General features: G+C 34.3%; 1 protein-coding gene and 1 long non-coding RNA gene across 3 annotated transcripts; one reads left to right on the plus strand and one right to left on the minus strand.

Annotated features, from left to right (window-relative positions):
* Nucleotides 1-546: 546 nt before the first annotated feature.
* LOC114398299 (BTB/POZ and MATH domain-containing protein 4-like) lies at nucleotides 547-2,196 on the minus strand. The gene is made up of 3 exons (XM_028360481.1): nucleotides 1,723-2,196; nucleotides 993-1,338; nucleotides 547-844 (listed from the first exon to the last, which is right to left on the minus strand). Exons 1-2 carry the CDS (start codon nucleotides 2,127-2,129, stop codon nucleotides 1,032-1,034), a joined length of 714 nt encoding a protein of 237 aa, XP_028216282.1. The 5' UTR covers nucleotides 2,130-2,196; the 3' UTR covers nucleotides 547-844; nucleotides 993-1,031.
* Nucleotides 2,197-5,529: 3,333 nt separating this feature from the next.
* On the plus strand, nucleotides 5,530-8,495 carry LOC114398279. Of its 2 annotated transcripts, XR_003663566.1 has the most exons (3): nucleotides 5,530-5,626; nucleotides 6,071-6,372; nucleotides 8,000-8,495. It is a non-coding gene; the product is annotated as an uncharacterized LOC114398279 (long non-coding RNA). The 2 variants fall into 2 exon arrangements; XR_003663565.1 differs by lacking the exon at nucleotides 8,000-8,495 and having other exon boundaries at nucleotides 5,532-5,626; nucleotides 6,071-6,459.
* Nucleotides 8,496-22,089: the final 13,594 nt, after the last annotated feature.

Raw genomic sequence — 22,089 nt, forward strand, 5'->3', positions numbered from 1 at the left:
GTGAGCCACAAATTCATTAACATGAATTTTAAATGTAACACAGGGAAAAAAAAACAAAGAAAATACTCTTTATAATCACATACCGCATTTTAATTTAGACATATAAAATAGAGACATTATAGAAGAATGTAATTTCAATTCATTTATAAAGTAACATAATATAATATATAAAAAGATTACTGCAAAACTATATATATAATCTTCTTTTATATTTTTCTGGTCTCTTCCAACCTTGGATCTTAGGTCGTCACTCCTCTAAACTAGACCTTGGATTAAGCACATACAATTTAGTATTTTCCCTCTCAACTAAATTCTTTCTCGCATCCTACTCCAGTCTTTAGCAGTTCTGATTGCAGTAATGGGCAATTTTTCTTAAGATACTCAACCATCAGAATGCATCACCGCTGCAATAGACATAATAATGAAAGAAATGATATGAGAATCAACTGTCAACTAACAAATAATGTAGACACCAAAATGATGAAAATATATTACAAGCTAAGAAGTAATTGGCTATGAACTCAAATGTAGAGTTGGGTTTGAAAGTTAAGCATGGAAACTCACCATCAAAGTTTTCAGCAGAAAATTTTTGACACATGGACTTCAAGTGGGTAGCACAATAACGGTCCGCAAGAGCAAAAATATAGGCAACAGAATCTACAGATATGTCTTTACAAAGTATAGATTCACACATCAACATTAGTCTTGGCAAACCATACTTTTCTCCGGCAGCTAACAACTTTGCTATAAATGATTCAGACAACGAAGGAAAGAATGACGAATCCAACATAAAGAGCTCTTCATCTTCCAAAAGAGTGTCTCTATAAACAAAATGAAGTAAAGCCTGCTCAACATAGAACACGATTAAAATTAGATAGCCAACCAAACGATAGGCCAGAGTTTAACTGAATTAAATAGCATATATCTTGTGTGGAACAAAAAACAGCTACAAAGGTATAGAGAAAAAGAGGAACTTTTAATGAATGTGACACCTTGAAAACCTTAGGTTCCATGTCAATAACAACTATCTCCTAATCATCCTTCTTCAACGCATTAAAAAATTGAGTTTCAAACATGGTTGATCGAGCTGCCAAAACAAGATTATGAGCATAAAACCTTTCTCCACCAACCGAGAAAGTAACATCAAATGATTCCTCATCCTCTAACAACATCCCAAAATGTTCACCAATATCAGATTCAGGAACCTGTATTGTGTTTAACTGAGAAGAATCTATGGACGACACTAAAACCGCAATAGTGCAATTTATCTTCAAGCAGTCATCCTTGAGAAAAATTGACGTCTCAAGGTGTCTCCGTTTGAAAAACCGCGTATAGCCCCTATTACACAACAAGTGCATCATTGATCACTACTTAATGTACACCACAAAAATGGATACAAGAGCTAATAAATCATGATGATATCCAAATCATATCACCAAAATCACAAGGTTCTCTAGTTCCTTTGAAAATTTAATTTTTATGGCTTATATTCTAATAAAAGAGCTATCTCTTTAACCCCTGACAATAGTGAAAAAAGATTAAAAGAAAAATCAATAACACTTTGCTTTATTTTAAAGACTATATTGTTTACATAAATGTTGGACATACGAATATAATAAGTTTGTATAGAGACTAAAACTAAATTTTAAAATATTAAAAAACTAAGATACATTTCAATATTTATTTTCTAAAAATAAAAATAAAGAAAACACTAACACTAACCACATGCTGCCATGGTTTATGAGAGTGTAAGGCCCAATCGTGAGGGAGTGACTGAAGTGGCTATGAACCTTGTGCTCTCCTTTCTTGCATAGGTCGAGCAACGTGAGATCGAACAACGCACGAACGTTGGTGCTCTTGGATTGGAGTGCAACGAAGACAGAGACATAAGCCGCATTATCTTTGGGGTCCCTACCATCAGGGAAAAAGTATATGGCCCATTGGAACCCTCCCACTATGAAAGTCTCACTCACGATGTATTTCCCAATGCCCATTCCTTTCGTTAGTGAGTAACCCTTGATCACAAACTCGTGGGAACCACTCATTGTCTCTGTCACCGATTTTGAACTCGTTTGGGACCCTAGAACACTCCTACTCACCATTGCTGGGTTGCACATCGCATGCGACATTTTCTAAGGAAGTAAATTTTTCTCGAAAAGTAAAGGAACACGGATTTGCACTGAATCAGATCTTATGTTTTTGGCTTCAATCCAAATAAGTTATGGATTTCATTAAATTTTACATTAAATAAATAATAAATGGCAAGTGAATAAAAGAACGATGGCATTTAATGATTTAAAGATTTTTCTTTTATACTTTAATCTGATCTTTATTCTTGAAGCTTTTGTGCGCATGAGACAACCAGATTTTCATCTCAAATATCATCAATGACTTACACATTATAAAAAAAGTTTGTGGTTTACTGTCTTTTTAGTCTCTAAACTTTTTAGGATTTCTATTTGTAATACCTGTACTTTTTCTTACTAGTCAATGTTCCTTAATTTTTTATTAGGGACTAGAATAAAAAATCCTAAAAATTTTAGTGATTAAAAATATAATATGTGCCCATTTTGTCCTATTCGACGAAAACGTTAGAAAAACCAAAAAGGGGGTCTGTAAATTTTGAAAAGAAGGGTTCGGGAGTTGTTTTTGCACGGGGAAGGTATACACGCCCGTCACAATGGACGACAACCTTTAATCGAGTGTACATAATGTAACTTCAAAATTATGTTGTTTTCTTTTTTATGTTTCTTTATTTTTTTTGGGTTAACAAGGGTGTTGCCCTTGCTCCTACATATCCTCAGGTGCGATGAGGAATTCAGACCTGTTCTTTAAGTCTGAATGTTTTGTGTGTTAAGTTGGTTTTATGCTTTTTGAAAGATTCATTTTAATTGTGAACAAAAAGGTCGTTTAAAGCGTTGGACCTTGAAATGATGTTTTAACTTTTGAAAAGAGGAGAGAACCGTTAAGGAGTTGGACCTTGAAATGATCTCAAGTGATATTTGATAAAAAGTAGTTAGTTATGAGTTGATTTTATCTTGGTTTCGTTCGTTAACTTCCAACCTCTTTAAAGATAACTTTACAACAATTGTGATCAGTTAAGATTGAACTTTACAAAGAAAATGAGATCACCGATGATAGATGGAGGAAATGAATATGCACAAAACACAAGGGGGACCCATAAGGGTGCATAGATCACATTCAAATATCAAAAACAAAACTAATCGACGACCACACGAAGAACACTGAACAAGGAACAATGTAGGGGTCAATCACGGTCGTGATTCAGTAGCGCCTCGGCTTCATTTTCTCTTCTTTCTTCTTCTTCTCTCTCAATTCTCTCAATATCCTTCAATGCTGAACCTTGGAACCCTTTACTCAGCCCCCTTCATGCCTATTTATATCCAAAAATGGCATTTTGGTGGACCTGCAGCTCACCCAGGCAAGCTGAGACTTAGGCATGAAGCAATTGGCTCACCTAGGCGAGCCAGAGACTGGTGTCGAACAACACAGTTTGGCTAGCGAGAATCAATGAATGACAGTCCCCTGACAAAATTAGGGTATAACACTTCAGATGAACATTTCTCTCCTATTTATGAGAGTTATGGGCAAAAGGCTTAAGATGGGTTCTATTTGGCTGACGGGTATTTGTTCAAAAAGGGAAAGCTTTGCATATCCCAAGGATCCATCAGGAAATTATTTGTGAAACAGAGCCATGAGGGTGGCCTCATGGGCCATTTTGGGATAGACAAGACCCTTGTCTTACTGAAAGAAAACTTTTATTGGCCCCATATGAAGAAAGATGTCCATAAGCATTCACTACAAGAAAAATGACCTAAGCCTACGGACGCCTTTTTCCTACAGACATTAATTAGTGTAGTTAAATCTCAAAAATACTTCTACCTACAAGTGACTAATGTAGGTAAAACTCAACCATTTGTGCCAACCATTATTTGGTGTAAGTAAATTCATTAAAACTGAAAAAAGACTTCTACCTACAATTACATTGTGTAGGTAAAACTTCAAAAAACTTGTGCCTATGGTTGATTAGTGTAGGTAAAACTCAAAAGGATTACTACCCACAAAAGCACAGTGTAGGCAAAATTCTAAAAAACTTATACCTACAACTACCTGATGTAGATAAAACTTCATAAAACATGTGCCTATAATTGGTTGATGTAGGTATACCCTCAAAAGTCTTATACCTACAATTGTTGGCGTAGGTAAAACTCTTTAAGACTGTTTAAATTTGAATATTAATCTCTTGTTTTTTTTTAGTAAATACTCAATCTCAAAAAATAACCATTTAATTTAAATTAATTTTTAGTTAATAATTGTTCAAAATTTTAAAGATAAAATATATTAATTAGTAATATTAAATTTTAATTTAGATTATTATTTTTATGGATTAATTTAGATTAACATTATTTTTTATGGCAATTTCTTGTTAGTTTCAACAATGATATTCATTTTATCTTGAAATCAAACTCCAAAATGGCCACAAGCCTTTGGATTATGGACCGGGCCTTTGAATTGATGCAGAGAAGGTACTAGTTTAGTTTCACCAAAATAACCCGCAGACGCAAACATTGAAAACACATCCGTCTGCCCCAACATTACAAGCTAGATCCCTTCTCTCTTTTCTTCCTTTCCCCGTTTGTTTCCCTTCTTCTCTCAGGCAATTCCTCAATCACGCTTTTCCTTTTTTTTTCTTTTTTGCAATTCCTTCACAATTTCCCTTTTCTTTTTCATTTTCCCATCTTTTTTTCTTCTTCTTACGTGTTTTACACCACGAAGAATAATTTGATTGATTGATTAACGCATCAGGAGAAATTTCAGTTACATTGCAAACTTATCTGAACTTGATTCAATTTTCTATATGCTTCAGCTTTTGTATATTATTATATTATTATTTGTTTTTATTTATACTTTGCCTGACTTGTTGCATATATAATGTAATAGTTCGATTTCCATGCCCTTGGTTTGCGTGTTTATCTGTTCGTGTTTGGGTAAAGAGAGTGTGTAGCCATATGATACATCATCATCTTCTTCTTCTTCGTTCTGGACACGCGACAATTAACATAGGGTTTGGGATTGATGCGCAGGTTACATGGCATGTTGCCGTTACTTGCTGAGTTTTATTTTGAAATTTGAATTGAAATAAGAATGTTGATTGTGAATGGTTTAACTGAACCCCTACTTTGTAGTTCATTCTTTTTTATTTTTTTCTTTTTTGTTTTGTTTTGAGTAGTGGTGATTGCTACACAACTAGATACAATTAGCTATGAGTTTTAAAATGAGTCAGTTAGATTCAAAAGGAGTTGTAGGGACCACTCATTTATTGAAAGGTCAATTAATATTTGTATTGTGTGTGTGTGGAATGGGTGTGTTTGTGATTTGGAGACAAATTTTAGAGAGAGAAATGCTGATTGAAAGAGTTAGGGTTAGGATGTATTTGTTTTTTGCCATAACTAAACAAGGTTGATTAGACAGTTGGTGGATTAATCTTAATTCACAGTATTTTCTTTTATTCTTATTATCCCCTATCTCTGCAGTGACATTATAATTCAAGGGCTGACCATTCTTGCTCCAGTTGACTCTCCAAACACTGATGGAATAGATCCAGGTAAATTATTATTATTATTATTTCCACTGGCTTTCAGAGGAAAACATTAGATAAAAAGAAAAAAGGGAAAAAGCTATGTGGGATTAACAATATACTGGTACTTAGTTGTTTATTAGATGCTATATGTGAGCTAAATCTCTGTTCAAATATTAGGCGACTCATGTTTAAGAAAGAATTTGACACAAGCTATGTGGGATTCAATTCTGGATCAGAGCTTCTCTCTCGTCAGAATTTATGTAATGCGTACCTTGACTTCTAAATACATGTCATCTTGCTACCTTCTATATGGCTGCTCTGTGCCACTATATGGAATTGACTCCTATGCTTTTGACATTAGTTTGTAAATATTGCAATTCAACTTGTTTATTTATGGAAGAATTCATTCAGCCTTATTTTGGTTGCTAAAGAAAAAAATAATTGCTTATAATTTTTGTTTGAGTGCAGCCAAATTGCTATTCCAGAGTTATAAGTGTTAATGGCGATGAACATATTATAATATTTGCGAAGAGGGACATTAAACAGTGGGAAGAGCTTACATATGATTACAGGTTTACCTCTTCTCCAAATGCGGCAGAGGGAGCAATTGCTGTTATTATTATTAGAAGTGTTTGGAAAGCATCCTTGAATATCTTGCTGATCAGAAGGACCCTACTACTTTATGCCAGAAATTTATTGATGAGTTTGATCGATGCATCCTCAGTTATTTCGCATTTAATTGGAACCAAGCTTCTTATATGATTAGTCAGGTACAGTATATATAATTTAGAACAAAACTTTGCATGCAGTATACTTCAAGCAGATTTTGGTACTAATAAGTGTCCTAACATTTGTTACTTTTGGGGATGATAATAATAGGCAATGTATAAGTAGAGTGGTAGAGTATTTGTATCATCCTCGTATTTATTGAACAGATTTGGCTATATTATTTGGGGATAATTTAAAAAAATGTATATATGAGATGCTTGTAATACTTCTTACAAAGTAATAAAATTAAAAAATATATATTTAATATTTTTTCATTTAATAATAAGATTATTAGTAATATATTACAGGAGATTTATTCAAACATAAATATGCAAGGTTATTATTAGGAATTGGAATTTGTGTCCCCTGAGAATGTCTCCTAGTGTATCCAATTGATTGATGAGGTCCGGCTGCTTCCTGAAGAACATAAAGCAAAAGTAGAAAAGCTGGAGGTAGACTTCATACTAATAATAATTAAAAAATGTTTAAAAAGAAATAAGAGAAAATCACGTGAGATTGAAAAATAGAGTAGGAAATTAATTTAAATTAGAAAAAAGATGAGGAAATCAAGAAAGACATATAAGAAAGAAGAAGAGAAATCTGATAAAAAGAAAATTTTCAAAACGAAAAGGTGTAATTCACCTTTTATACATAAAACTATCAATTAAAATATCATATTTCACACAAAATTACAAATTTATTTTAAAAAAATTATCGATCTATGAAACTTTAATCTCACTTGCCATAAAATCTTTCACATTTACTCACATTTTCAGATTTGCTTGCTACCTTTGAACCTTTAAAATCATTTTGCATTCCGAATTTGTCACAAGCCTCTAATTATTTAAATAAAAAAATCTAAGAAATTTTCATAAAAAAAGAAGAAGAAGAATTGAACAAGAGAGTTAATGAAGAACTAGAAACGCTCCATGAAAGCTAAGGAAAAGGAGAGACATACAATTTAAGTGGAACTGAAAATACGAAATTTAAAAAGCAAGAAAATTTTCTTGTTTGTGCGGTGACACAAAGCAAGTAAAGAACGTAACCATGCTTTAGCATAGTAATAGTAATCAGTCACACTTTGGACATGAGGAAGTAAGAGTAGAAGGTGACGACATGACCCTTAACGCCTACGGCAGGGTTAGTATCGTTGGTCCAACAATTGCGGTCGTTAAGTGATATATCATATGTTTCATGTTACATAATACTCCATATAATTAAGACATGCAGCATCTGATTACCTTTGGATTCGCCAACGAAGCAACTCCGGCGTCCTCCACCTCTGGCTCTGGGGAAACATGGTTCCTCACCTCAATCGCTGCGTCATATGACATATTTTAAACAATTCTGTTTCAATAGGATAGGAGGCGGATAGCTATTTCGTTCAAAATAGAACCATGGTAATGTGAGACATATGACCATATGTTCTTGGTAATGTGGCTATCTGCATGTGCATGAATAGCTCAAGAGTGAATCAGAACCATGGTCATGTGAGTTCAAGTGCTTGGTTCTTTGACATGGATATCCTTATTTTATATGATTTTGATATTTCATATTTGCATATGATTATATTTATAGTTTCTAGCAATTTGTTCATTTCAGCTTAATTCATATATTGCTGATTTGCAGGGTGTAAAATGTGGTATTTATGGTGCCAATTCTGCAGAATGGATTATGAGCACGCAGGTACATTTTATTTTTGAATTTGCTTCCCTTGTTTTCTGGTGAGTTTTTTCCATCTTGATTTTTCTGCTCACTCTATATGTTGGAGGTTTCTATTGTATTATTTAGATGTTGATATGTTGATTTTTGTTTCTTTTTTGCGCTGAGTATCTATTGTTATTTCTATTTCTACTATATTGTTTCTTTGGTAGTTGGATTTTTGTAGTCCTTATTGAGCTTAATGGAGAATAAGGTATTTCTAGATTGAAGCTTTGTTTCTTATATTGAATATCTACTCTTTGCAGAGAGTTCCACTTATTTACGAACAAAGTCCTTTTAAAATAATGCAAGTAAAGAACTTACACTGAAACTTGTCCGGTACCTAAAATTGTGATATATAACTTTTCTAACAATGATATGTTTTTTGAAGTTTACTGCATGCAGTAAATTCAAATGGTGCATGGTACTGGGAGAATATCTCATTGTACAAAAATTCATTTTTCAAATTAAACTTATAATTTTCAGTTGCTTTGACACTCTCATTCATATGACACAGGTGTTGGGGCTATAGAGTTTATTATATGCCATTCAGAGGTCTCAATTGCACTTGCAGAAGAGAAGAAGATACCTGAGGTTCTCCTATCTAAGCCCTCTGTTTTATAGCAGTTTAATTGTTAGGAAGGATTTGAGAGTTGTGTACAATCTTTTGTAAACAGTTAGTCTCACCCAAATATTTGTTTTGAAACTTTTCAGCTATTCAAGACATTCCAAATGCAACAAAGTATCTCAAGAGTAAGTTTTGTTGATTCTCTCCTTTCTTTCCTAAAATGCTTGTGCTTTAGAAAGAAGCATTCATTTTTATGTCTTTGTTACAGCAATTAATGAATATAACTTTTTTGTGCAATGGAAATGAAAATATAAGGATATCTTGTAAATGGAAACTTGGGGATTGTTTGGTTTGACCAATTTATACAGAATCATATACATTGGAATTTATTTTTCTGAGGTTAATTTCAGTCATGACCTCAAGGAATTAATTATGTCTTTGCTTTGAATATTTTGTGTTTCCCATTCCTAATTCAATTTTTAATACTGCCACAGGATCAAACTCAGAGCTTTGAACTTCCTATTAAGAAAAGGATGTATACATATCTTACCTTCCACTCGCACATACTTTTTTTAGGACCATTGAGGAGATATTCATAGGCATGGTGCTTCAATGGTTTCTGGCGTGGGGTAAGTATATGTAGTATATGTATATCTGTCATTATGAAATGAACATTTGATGTAATAATTAAACTTTGGATTTGTTTGATCCCCCCCCCCCCCCCCCCACACAAAAGTTGAACTTTGGATTTGGAATATGACCATCATTTACTCAATGGCTGTAGGATGTAAATTGTTAATTGATGAGTTGGGAACTAAAACCAACTATTTTCTGTGTTGTTCCCCGTGTGCTTGATAGAGTGTACTCAGGTAAACTCTTGAAAATTCTCATGATTGTTGACAGTTTGATGATCTTTCCATAATCATATAATCTTGATGGTAAAATTATTATTTCAATAGGACAAAGCTACTCTGCAAATTATTTCTTGATCGTTGGAGTAGCATTTTTCTTACTTTTCTTTTTCATTTTTCTTCCTTCCCCTTCCCAATTGGGAAAAAAATGCATTGACTCTCAACCCCTATCTGATACACAGGTTTGACACAGAAGATTTCTTTGGGGCTTCTTGAGGAAGACATTAAAGAAAGACAGTAGAATCTCCTTTTATGTTTATTATTATTTTCAAAACTCAAAAAGAAAGACAGATTTGAACTGTAATTATGTTTATGTATGAACATGCGCACACAGTAGAATCTCCTTTTATGTTTATGTATCTAATTTTGGATTTTGAATGCTAATTATATGGGTCTAAAATTGTTCTTGATTAATTTGATTAGGGAAATGACGATTAGCTAATACTTCTAGATTTAAATTTATTTCTTATAAATATAAATCAATAAAATTAAGAGCACAACTATAAAATTATGTCTAACTGAAATATATGTGGAAGTTATTCTGATGTCTTGTCACTCTAACTTTGTGTATATATGCAAAAGATATTGTAGACATCTTTATGGTCCTTGTACTAGATTAGGGTCTTGATGTCTTGTCACTCTAATAGTGGAGGGTCAGCTCTAGCCAAGGCCTAGGTAATTATGAACTTGGCAAAGCTAGTTGGAGTTGGAGCTGGAAGGATCGTTGGATTGCTGCACTGCCCACATTCAATTATGTATGTTATAAGCTCTCTCTAAGATCTAAACATTTACCTACAGTTGAAGATGATAGGTACATGTTAAAGACTTTTACCTACAGTTAGGAGATGTAAGTAGAAGTTAATGATTTTTACCTACACATTATACATAGTAGGTAAAACCTATAGTGACAGACAATTAGCTGTCATTATACGCCCCCTCAAAGTTGACAGAAGAAATGTCTGTAGGACAAAGTTTATTATTCATTTACCTACGGATTTTTTACTTATAGTGACAGTTTTTGTCTGTAGGTATAGGTCATTTTTATTGTAGTGATTGCACTAGGTGTGTGGCTTGTTTACAAGCCTAGTCTAGGGTGATACCTCATAGGCTATACACACCCTTACTCATCCCATTTGCACCCTCGGTAGACATTAGTATGGACTTTGTTCTTGGGCTTCCTTGAACCCAAAGACGTGTAGACTCTATCTTTGTGGTGGTGGATAGGTTTAGCAAGATGGCACACTTTATACCATGGCATAAGGTAGATGATGTTTCTCACATCTCAAAACTCTTCTTTGGGGAAATTATGAGACTCTATGGTTTGCGTAGGATTATTGTGTTAGATAGAGATGCTAAGTTCCTTAGCCTTTTCTGGAAAACCTTATGGGCTAAGCAAGGAACTAAGCTTCTTTTCTCTACCACTTGTCATCCATAAATTGATGGGCAAACAAAGGTAGTGAATGGGTCTCTATCCACCCTTTTAAGGGATTTTCTGAAAGGAACCCATAAGTCTTAGGATTAGTATCTTCCTTATGTAGAATTTTCCTACAACAGGGGGATTCATAGAACAACCAAGCAATCCCCTTTTGAGGTTATCTATGGGTTCAATCCTCTAACACCCTAAGACCTAATTCCCCTCCCACTTGACACTTCTTTTATACATAAAGAAGGGGAATCAAGGTTAGAGTTTGTAAAGAAGTTGCATGAGAGGGTTAGGAACCAACCAAAGGTGTATGCTACTAAAGGAAATAGAGGAAGAAATGAGCTAGTTCTTAATGAAGGGGACTGGGTTTGGCTCCATCTTAGGAAGGATAAATTCCCTACTAAGAGGAAATCCAAGCTTAGTCCTAGAGGATGGACCTTTTGTAGACAAAGGATCAAGCTGAAAGTTTTGATGATGCCAAAGGATTACATGAATCATATGCTTCTCAAAGATTTACTCAAGACAAAGCAATTAGAGTTAATCAAGATGGATGATCAAGACAGTCTATAGAGTCTTAGAAAGGATATTAAAATGGAAGGGAATTCCAATTGGATTAGCAAAAGGTTTGGCCAAGAATTTTAAGCTAAAAAGTGTTTTTCAACAAATTTACTCTCTGGTAATCGATTACCAGAGGATGTAATCGATTACCAGTGGCCAAAACTGATTTACAACAGCTATTAAAATTTGAATTCAAAATTTTGCACTGTGTAATCGATTACACATATATGGTAATCGATTACCAGCAGTTTCTGAACGTTTTAATTCAAATTTTAAAGAGTGTAATCGATTACACACTTATTGTAATCGATTACCAGAAGAGTTTTTCAGAAAACATTCTCATGAGTCACATCCTTTCATGTGGTTATTGAATGGCTTTCATAAGGCCTATATATGTGTGACTTGAGACACGATTTTGACAGAGTTTTTTTAGAACAAAAAGTGTTTATCCTCTCAGAGAGCAAATTCATTTTATCCTCTTAAGAATTCCTTGGCCAATTCAATTGCAATTCATTAAGGAATTATTTGAGCGCTCAATCTGTAAAAATCTATCTCTTTCTAGAGAGATTTATTCTTCTTCTTCTTCTCATTCTCTAAGGGATTAAGAGACCGTGAGTCTCTTGTTGTAAAGGAATTCTAAACACAAAGGAAGGGTTGTCCTTGTGTGTTTAGAACTTGTAAAAGGAATTTACAAGATAGTGGAACTCTCAAGCGGGTTGCTTGGGGACTGGACGTAGGCACAAGGGTGTGGCCAAACCAGTATAAAACTGAGTTTGCATTCTCTCTTCCCTTAATCTCCTTTATTCATTATTGCTTTATATTCATATTCAAATTGTTTTATTTGAATTAATATTTAAGAAGATTTTCATTAAGGGAATTCATAACTTGAATAAAAAGTGAAATAGAATTTTAAATTAGGGGAAGTAGTTTGGAATATCTTAATTCAACCCCCCCCCCCCTTCTTAAGATATCTGAGGCCACTTGTCTAACAAGTGGTATCAGAGCTTCATTCTTGTATAAAGTTTAGAAGCTTCAAGAAAAATATGGCCTCAGCAAATTCCTTATTTCCAGAAGGGAATTCTATCAATAGACCTCCAATCTTTAATGGAGAGGGTTACCACTACTGGAAAACCCGAATGCAAATTTTTATCGAGGCAATAGATCTAAATATCTGGGAAGCCATAGAAATAGGGCCTTATATACCCACCACAGTAGAAAGAGTTTCAATAGATGGTAGTTCATCAAGTGAAAGCATAACCATAGAAAAACCTAGAGATAGATGGTCTGAAGAGGATAGAAAATGAGTACAATACAACTTAAAAGCCAAAAACATAATAACATCTGCCCTAGGAATGGATGAATATTTTAGGGTTTCAAATTGTAAGAGTGCTAAGGAAATGTGGGACACTCTTCGATTAACACATGAAGGAACTACAGATGTTAAAAGATCTAGGATAAATGCACTAACTCATGAGTATGAATTATTTAGAATGAATGCAAATGAAAATATTCAAAGTATGCAAAAGAGATTTACACATATAGTGAATCATCTAGCAGCCTTAGGCAAAGAATTTCAAAATGAGGATCTTATAAACAAGGTGTTAAGATGTTTAAGTAGAGAATGGAAACCCAAAGTAACGGCCATTTCTGAATCAAGAGATTTGTCTAACATGTCTCTTGCCACTTTATTTGGAAAGTTGCAGGAACACGAGATGGAACTATTGAGATTGCACCAAAATGAAGAAAATGACAAGAAAAAGAAAGGAATTGCTCTTAAAGCATCATCCTCAATTCAAGAAGAAAGTGATCAGGATAATGATCCAGATGATGATGATGATCTAAGTCTTTTTGTAAGAAGATTCAACAAGTTTCTTAAAGTAAGAGGAAATCAGAGGCGACCAAATTTTAAATCAAAGAGAAGGACAGGAAATTCATCCTCTACTCTAAAATGCTTTGAATGCAATCAACCTGGACATCTGAGGGTTGATTGTCCCATCTTCAAGAAAAAGATGGAAAAATCTGAAAAGAAAAATCATAGTGAAAAGAAACTGAAGAAAGCATACATTACATGGGATGAAAATGATATGGAATCCTCTGAAGATTCTGAAAATGAAGAGATAAATCTCTGCCTTATGGCTAAAAGTTACGAAAGTGATGAAGAGGTAACATCTTCGAATAACTTATCTATATCTTTTGATGAATTGCAAGATGCATTTGCTGATTTGCATAAAGAGTCAATTAAACTTGCAAAATTAGTTTCATCTTCAAAGAAAACAATTTCAAATTTAGAAAATGAGATTTCGAAATTAAACAAAGAATTAGATCTTCTTAGAAATGAAGTCTCAATTTCTAAAACAAATGAAAAAGTTAATATCTCCACTATTTCTGACAAGAAAATATCAGATTCTTGTAGTTGTTGTGATAAATATGTAAAAGAAATTAAAGAGTTGAAGAATTCACTTTAAAAATTTTCATACAGTAAAAATAATTTAGATGTTATATTAAGTAAACAAAGATATGTGTCTAATAAAAATGGACTAGGGTATAAATCTGATAAACAACAAAAGTTTCATAAAAAAATTTTCACTTCCACACAAAAATGTAATTCTAATTCTATCACTTGTTTTTACTGTGGAAGAAGAGGACATGGCATATCAACTTGCTACTTCAAGAAAAATTATAGTAACATTAAAATGATATGGGTCCCAAAAGGATCCTCTGTTTATACTAACATGCAAGGACCCAATAAAATTTGGGTACCTAAGTCAAAAACTTGATCATGCAGGTATCTTTGAGAAAGAAGTGGTACATAGATAGCGGATGCTCAAAACATATGACTGGAGATGCATCAAATTTTACACATATCTCTCCCAAGAAAAGCGGGCATGTAACGTATGGTGACAACAACAAAGGTAGAATCCTTGGAGTGGGTAAAATAGGTACAAATTCTTCAAACTCCATTGAAAATGTTCTACTTGTTGAAGGACTTAAGCATAGCCTGCTTAGCGTTAGTCAACTATGTGACAAAGGCTATCTAGTATCATTTGATTCTCAGAAATGTCTTATAGAACATAAGCATAACATTAATATAAAGCATGTAGGACATAGAGTCAATAATGTTTACATGATAGACTTAAGCATAAAACAAGAAAATAATCATTGCTTTCTTAGTAAAGATGATGATCCATGGTTATGACATAAAAGAATTGCTCACATAAACATGGATCACTTAAATAAATTAATTTCAAAAGATTTAGTAATTGGTTTGCCTAAATTGAAATTTGAAAAAGATAAACTATGCGATGCATGTCAAAAGGGCAAACAAACAAGAGTCTCATTCAAACCTAAAAATGTTGTTTCAACCACTCAACCTTTACAGTTATTGCATATGGATTTATTTGGTCCATCTAGAACCATGAGTTTTGGAGGAAATTACTATGCTTTAGTTATAGTTGATGATTTCTCTAGATATACTTGGACATTATTTATTACACATAAAAGTGATTCATTCCAAGCATTTAGAAAACTTGCTAAAGTCATACAAAACAAGAAAAATCTCAAGATTGCATCCATTAGAAGTGATCATGGGGGTGAATTTGAAAATAAAGATTTTGAATTATTCTGTGATGAACATGGTATTGAATACAATTTTTCTGCACCTAGAACCCCTAAACAAAATGGAGTTGTTGAGAGGAAAAATAGATCATTGGAAGAAATTGCAAGAACTTTATTAAATGATACTTCTCTTCCAAAGTATTTTTGGGCTGAAGCTGTCAATACTACATGTTACATCATGAATAGGGCCTTGATAAGACCCATTTTAAAGAAAACCCCATATGAGTTGTATAATGGTAGAAAACCTAATATTTCTCATCTACATGTTTTTGGTTGCAAGTGCTTTGTACTTAATAATGGTAAAGATAATCTAGGAAAATTTGATGCAAAATCTGATGAAGGTATTTTTCTTGGATATTCATTACAAAGCTAAGCATATAGGATATATAATAAAAGAACTATGAATATAGAGGAATCCATTCATGTTACCTTTGATGAATCTAATGCTATATTGTCAAGAAAGAATATGCTAGATGACATTGCAGATTCTTTAGAACATATGAACATTCATGAACAAAATTCCAAAGGAAATGACAAAGGAAACAATGAAGATCCTCCAGAAGAAGTCAAATCCAATGATGAACTCCCAAGAGAATGGAAAGCTTCAAGAGATCATCCCCTCGACAACATTATTGGTGATATCTCAAAAGGGGTAACAACTAGACATTCTCTTAAAGATTTATGCAATAATATGGCTTTTGTATCTATGATTGAACCTAAAAATATAAAAGAAGCCATAGTAGATGATAACTGGATCATTGCCATGCAAGAAGAACTAAACCAATTTGAAAGAAATAATGTGTGGAAATTAGTAGAAAAACCTGAAAATTATCCTATCATAGGAACAAAATGGGTTTTTAGAAATAAATTAGATGAACATGGTATAATTATTAGAAATAAAGCCAGGTTAGTAGCAAAAGGATATAATCAAGAAGAAGGAATAGACTATGAAGAAACATATGCTCCTGTTGCAAGATTAGAAGCCATTAGAATGCTATTGGCATATGCATCCATAATGAATTTTAAACTTTATCAAATGGATGTTAAGAGTGCCTTTCTAAATGGCTTAATTCAAGAAGAGGTATATGTTGAACAACCCCCTGGTTTTGAAATTCCCGATAAACCAAACCATGTTTATAAATTACAAAAGGCTCTTTATGGTTTGAAACAAGCCCCTAGGGCGTGGTATGAACGCTTAAGCAATTTTCTTCTAGAAAAAGATTTCTCCAGAGGTAAAGTGGATACCACATTGTTCATAAAGAGAAAGCATAATGATATTTTGTTGGTTCAAATATATGTTGATGATATAATTTTTTGATCCACTAATGATTCATTGTGCAAGGAGTTTTCCCTTGATATGCAAAGTGAATTTGAAATGTCAATGATGGAAGAACTAAAGTACTTTCTGGGATTACAAATCAAGCAAACTCAAGAAGGTATATTCATCAATCAATCCAAGTACTGCAAGGAATTGATCAAAAGATTTGGGATGGATAGTGCAAAACACATGTCTACACCGATGAGCACTAATTGTTACTTAGATAAAGATGAATCTGGTCAGTCTATAGACATAAAACAATATCGAGGTATGATCGGATCTCTTCTTTATTTATCAGCTAGTAGACCTGATATTATGTTTAGTGTATGTATGTGTGCTAGGTTTCAATCCAACCCCAAACAATCACATTTAAGTGCAGTAAAGATAATCATGAGATATCTATTAGGGACAATAAATTTAGGATTATGGTATCCTAAGAATTCAACATGTAACTTAATAGGATATTCTGATTCTAATTTTGCCGGATCTAAAACTGATAGAAAAAGTACAAGTGGAACTTGTCAATTCATTGGATCGGCTCTTGTCTCATGGCATAGTAAGAAACAAAACAGTGTTGCTTTATCTACCGCTGAAGCGGAGTATATCTCTGCCGGTAGTTGTTGTGCACAGATTTTATGGATGAAGCAACAATTATCTGACTATGGTATCATTCTTGATCGTATACCTATTAAGTGTGATAATACTAGTGCCATAAATCTATCCAAAAACCCAGTTCAACACTCTAGAACTAAACATATAGAGATTAGACACCACTTTCTTAGAGATCATGTCCTAAAGGGAGATTGTGTATTAGAGTTTGTTGATACTAAGAATCAACTTGCTGATATTTTCACAAAACCTCTCCCCAAGGAAGTGTTCTTCTCTATTAGAAGAGAGTTAGGTCTCTTAGGCGTAAGAGATTTAGAAAAATAGGAATTGATTGGATGATTGATTGATTGATTGGTTGATTTACTCTTATTTATTGTGTATAGATTATTTTGTTTGTTTGATCTTGTTTGAATTCTTGTTTTTATGAATGATTGATTGTGTTTTGATTGAGTATAACGCTTGTGTTGTTAAATTTAATTTACTTTTTGTTAGTATAATTAATTATTAAGATAGTATAAGTTTTTAGACTTAGGAATAAGTTTTTCTTTTAGAAAAAGGCTATTCTTTGTTCTGGTAATCGATTACATGAATACTGTAATCGATTACACTAGAACAGCTAGCCTGTAATCGATTACAGTATTCATGTAATCGATTACCAGTAGGCTACCTCCTCCTGTAATCGATTACCATTACTTGTAATTGATTACCACGCGTCCTGTTCTATAAATATCACATTTTCCAGAAATCCCTGCGCAGCCCCTTTTCTCTCACGACGTTCCTCCATTCCCAAACCTCCAAATCTTCGTATCTCACTCATTTCTCCATCAAATCAACTCCCGTAAATTGCGATCTTCTTTTTCATTTCTCTTTTGATTTCACCGATTAAAATCTGCAAAAACTCCTTCAAATGGCAGAATCGTCAAAGAAACGAAAGGGTTCTTCCGCCTCCGCTTCGGCTTCAAGAGCTCATTGTTCCGGAGCCACTAGCGCATCCACAGCACCAATTCCACCATCATTGTCCTCTTCCCCAGTGTTTTCTTCCGACGAACAGCATAAACGGTACTCCAATCTTTTCTCATCTCGTTCCATTATCGACCCTAAGTTTATTGATATAGAATTCTTTTCTGCTGAAACCTTTGATTGCATTCAAGCCTTTCAGAACTTAGGTCTTCTACCTTTTCTGTCATTACAATTGCCTATTTATCCTGAATTGGTTAAAGCTTTTTATTGTAATCTTGAAATTCAGGACAGCACTCTGATTTCTGAAATTTTTGGGATAAAAATGGTCATTGACCAGTCCCTTTTCCATGACTTAACCAAATTACCCAGTGACGGTGTACCATTTGAAGGTACACTGAATGACGACTGAAAATTTGATTTCTCTGCCCATGATGCCCGCCAGTTGGTTTGCACCAACAATGCGGATATGACTGGACGTCTTCTTGCCAGGTCATTGGCTTTTGAAAGCCGCATCCTTCACTATTTAATTGTGCGTATTTTGCTTCCACGGTCTTCCAACCTTGCCCAGGTTTCTGAGGAAGATCTAATTATCATGTGGGCCTTTCATACAGGGCGTCAACTTGACTGGGCACACTTAGTCAGATATCGCATGCATAAGGCATTGCGATTAAATGCTCCATTACCATATCCACAGCTTGTCACTCTTTTTTCCCGCCATTTTCAAATTCCTCTTGATTCTGAACCTTACGTTATAATCAAGAGATCCTTTTTAATTGGTGCTGCTGTGATTGCTTCTTTTGGTTACCGCAAAGAGCATGATGGCTCTTGGGTCAAAAAGGGTGCTCCACCCGCTGATGATGAAGGCAACCAACCAGTTGAAGATAATTCCTCTCTTCTTCGAAAGCTTTTGGAAAAGTTCGATGGTCTTCAAACTTTTGTTGGTGACAAGTTTGATAATATGGAATTGCAAGTCGACATGCGGTTTGATGCCATGGAATCAAGGATCACCAAAGTTGAAGAAGATGTCTCCTTCATCCGTACTTGCTTCGATCCACCACCACCGCCTCCATCATCCTCTTAGCTTATATGTTATTATTATTAAGACTAAGTATTATTAGTGGTTAAGTATTATTAGTACTCTGTTTTAACGCCGTGTATTTGGCTTTTTATTGCTCTAGTTATCGTAGTCTTGCACTATAATTATATTTCTAGACATTGCTTTTGTTGATTCTGCAAATGTATGTTTTTATTTTGGTTTAATGGTTGGCTTTGTTTGGATATTTATTGTGTTAATGTTTGGCTATTGATTGCCTTGCTCTAGTTCTTTTTGATGTTGCCAAAGGGGGAGAGAACTTGGGAGAGAACATGGGTTAGAAATCAATCAGAAATTTAGAAATTTATCGTTAAGAAAAGTTAGGCATACATGCCAAAAGATAGGGGGAGTAAGGGTTGTGTGAACGTGCTATCATCTTGTATATAGCTTGTCTTGATTTCAGGTATTGTCATCATCAAAAAGGGGGAGATTGTAGACAAAGGATCAAGCTGAAAGTTTTGATGATGCCAAAGGATTACATGAATCATATGCTTCTCAAAGATTTACTCAAGACAAAGCAATTAGAGTTAATCAAGATGGATGATCAAGACAGTCTATAGAGTCTTAGAAAGGATATTAAAATGGAAGGGAATTCCAATTGGATTAGCAAAAGGTTTGGCCAAGAATTTTAAGCTAAAAAGTGTTTTTCAACAAATTTACTCTCTGGTAATCGATTACCAGAGGATGTAATCGATTACCAGTGGCCAAAACTGATTTACAACAGCTATTAAAATTTGAATTCAAAATTTTGCACTGTGTAATCGATTACACATATATGGTAATCGATTACCAGCAGTTTCTGAACGTTTTAATTCAAATTTTAAAGAGTGTAATCGATTACACACTTATTGTAATCGATTACCAGAAGAGTTTTTCAGAAAACATTCTCATCAGTCACATCCTTTCATGTGGTTATTGAATGGCTTTCATAAGGCCTATATATTTGTGACTTGAGACACGATTTTGACAGAGTTTTTTTAGAACAAAAAGTGTTTATTCTCTCAGAGAGCAAATTCATTTTATCCTCTTAAGAATTCCTTGGCCAATTCAATTGCAATTCATTAAGGAATTATTTGAGCGCTCAATCTGTAAAAATCTATCTCTTTCTAGAGAGATTTATTCTTCTTCTTCTTCTCATTCTCTAAGGGATTAAGAGACCGTGAGTCTCTTGTTGTAAAGGAATTCTAAACACAAAGGAAGGGTTGTCCTTGTGTGTTTAGAACTTGTAAAAGGAATTTACAAGATAGTGGAACTCTCAAGCGGGTTGCTTGGGGACTGGACGTAGGCACCGTGAGTCTCTTCCCTTAATCTCCTTTATTCATTATTTCTTTATATTCATATTCAAATTGTTTTATTTGAATTAATATTTAAGAAGATTGTCATTAAGGGAATTCATAACTTGAATAAAAAGTGAAATAGAATTTTAAATTAGGGGAAGTAGTTTGGAATATCTTAATTCAACCCCCCCTTCTTAAGATATCTGAGGCCACTTGTCTAACACCTTTTCAGGTCTTGGAGAGGATCAATAAAATGCCTATAGGTTGGACCTCCCAGAAGAGTATGGAGTCAGCACCACTTTTAACATTTCTGATTTAATTCCTTTTGCAGGTGGAGCCGATACAGAGTAGGAGGAACCAACAGATTTGAGGTCAAATCCCCTTCAAGGGGGAAGGGATGATACAATCCTCCCTAGGAAGGGATCAGTCACCAGAGCCATGAGCAAAAGACTCCAAGAGGATTGGGCTAGAGCTGCTAAAGAAGGTCCTAGGGTTCTCATGAACCTTAGGACAGATTTCTGAGCCCATGGGCCAAGGTTGGGTCCACTTTTCTTTGTAAATATTAGAATAGGTTTTCCTACTTTTAGGCCTTGTATTTTGGCCATTTTAGGTTTGTAGGGAACCCTACAAATTAAGGGTACAAGTTAAGGGTACCCTAATAGTATAAGGTTTAAGCCTTGTATTTCAGGGCATTTTGAGTAGTCTTTGTAGTAGGGACTTTAATTTTTGTATTTTCATGTATTTTGGCATGGGGTGAGCTTAGCTATTGGAGAGGTGTGAGTAGCCCCCCTCTAGCTTCTCGAGGAAGCTTTCTTCCTTACTTCCCAAGGAAGCAACCTTCCTCGCTTCTCAAGGAAGCTTCCCATGTGCTAGGCTATAAATAGAAACATGTGTAACACTTGACATAACTTTGAGGATTGAGAAACTTGTGAGACACACCTCAAAGTTCAACTTATCTCCCTAATCTCCTTCAATTCCCATGCCCCCCCCCCCCACCCTCTATGATGCAATCCTACCCCCTAAGGGCATTGAATAGAAGACTCAAAGATGATTGGGCCAGAGATGCAAGAGAAGGCCCTAGGGTTCTCAAGAGCCTTAGGGTAGATTTCGGGCCCATGTCATGGGCTAAGTATGAGCCCACTAATCTTTGTACATATTATATTAAGGTTTCATTTTTTTTTGCCTTGTATTTAGGGCTCCATATTATAGGTACGGTACCCTAGAAATATAGGATTTTTCAGCCCTAGTATTTTAGGGCATCTAGACTAGTTTTTGTATTAGGAGTATTTTTGTAATTTTCACATGCATTAAGTGAATATTTGATGTGTGTGTTGGGAAATAAATTTAATTGAATTGGGAGAAGCTCAATCCTATTAAATTTTAGAGGGGGAGGTGAGCATTTGCTTGCTACTCCCCATTGCCACATCATATAGTCTCACTTTGTGTATGTCCTTCATGCTTTACATGCCTCATAACACCTAAGCACACTTAGTGGAGAATCCTAAACTTGATCTTGGATTAGTGGACTAACCATAGCTGAAATTCACTAATCATAATTAGTGAAATTTTGGCTCCAAAATTTGGCTCCACAAATTCAATTTCAAATTCAAATTGAAATTTGAGTAGCAAGTAAATGCTCACCCCCCCCTCTGAAATTTACAAAACTACCCCTAATACAAAAACTAG

Source organism: Glycine soja, chromosome 19, assembly GCF_004193775.1.
Source record: "Glycine soja cultivar W05 chromosome 19, ASM419377v2, whole genome shotgun sequence".
Taxonomy (NCBI): Eukaryota; Viridiplantae; Streptophyta; class Magnoliopsida; order Fabales; family Fabaceae; genus Glycine; species Glycine soja.

Coding starts and splice junctions, on each gene's coding strand:
- LOC114398299 (XM_028360481.1), bottom strand. CDS start 2,129: ATGTCGCATGCGATGTGCAACCCAGCAATGGTGAGTAGGAGTGTTCTA. Junction 1,339..1,722: donor ATAAACCATGGCAGCATGTG/GTTAGTGTTAGT, acceptor GTTGTGTAATAG/GGGCTATACGCGGTTTTTCA.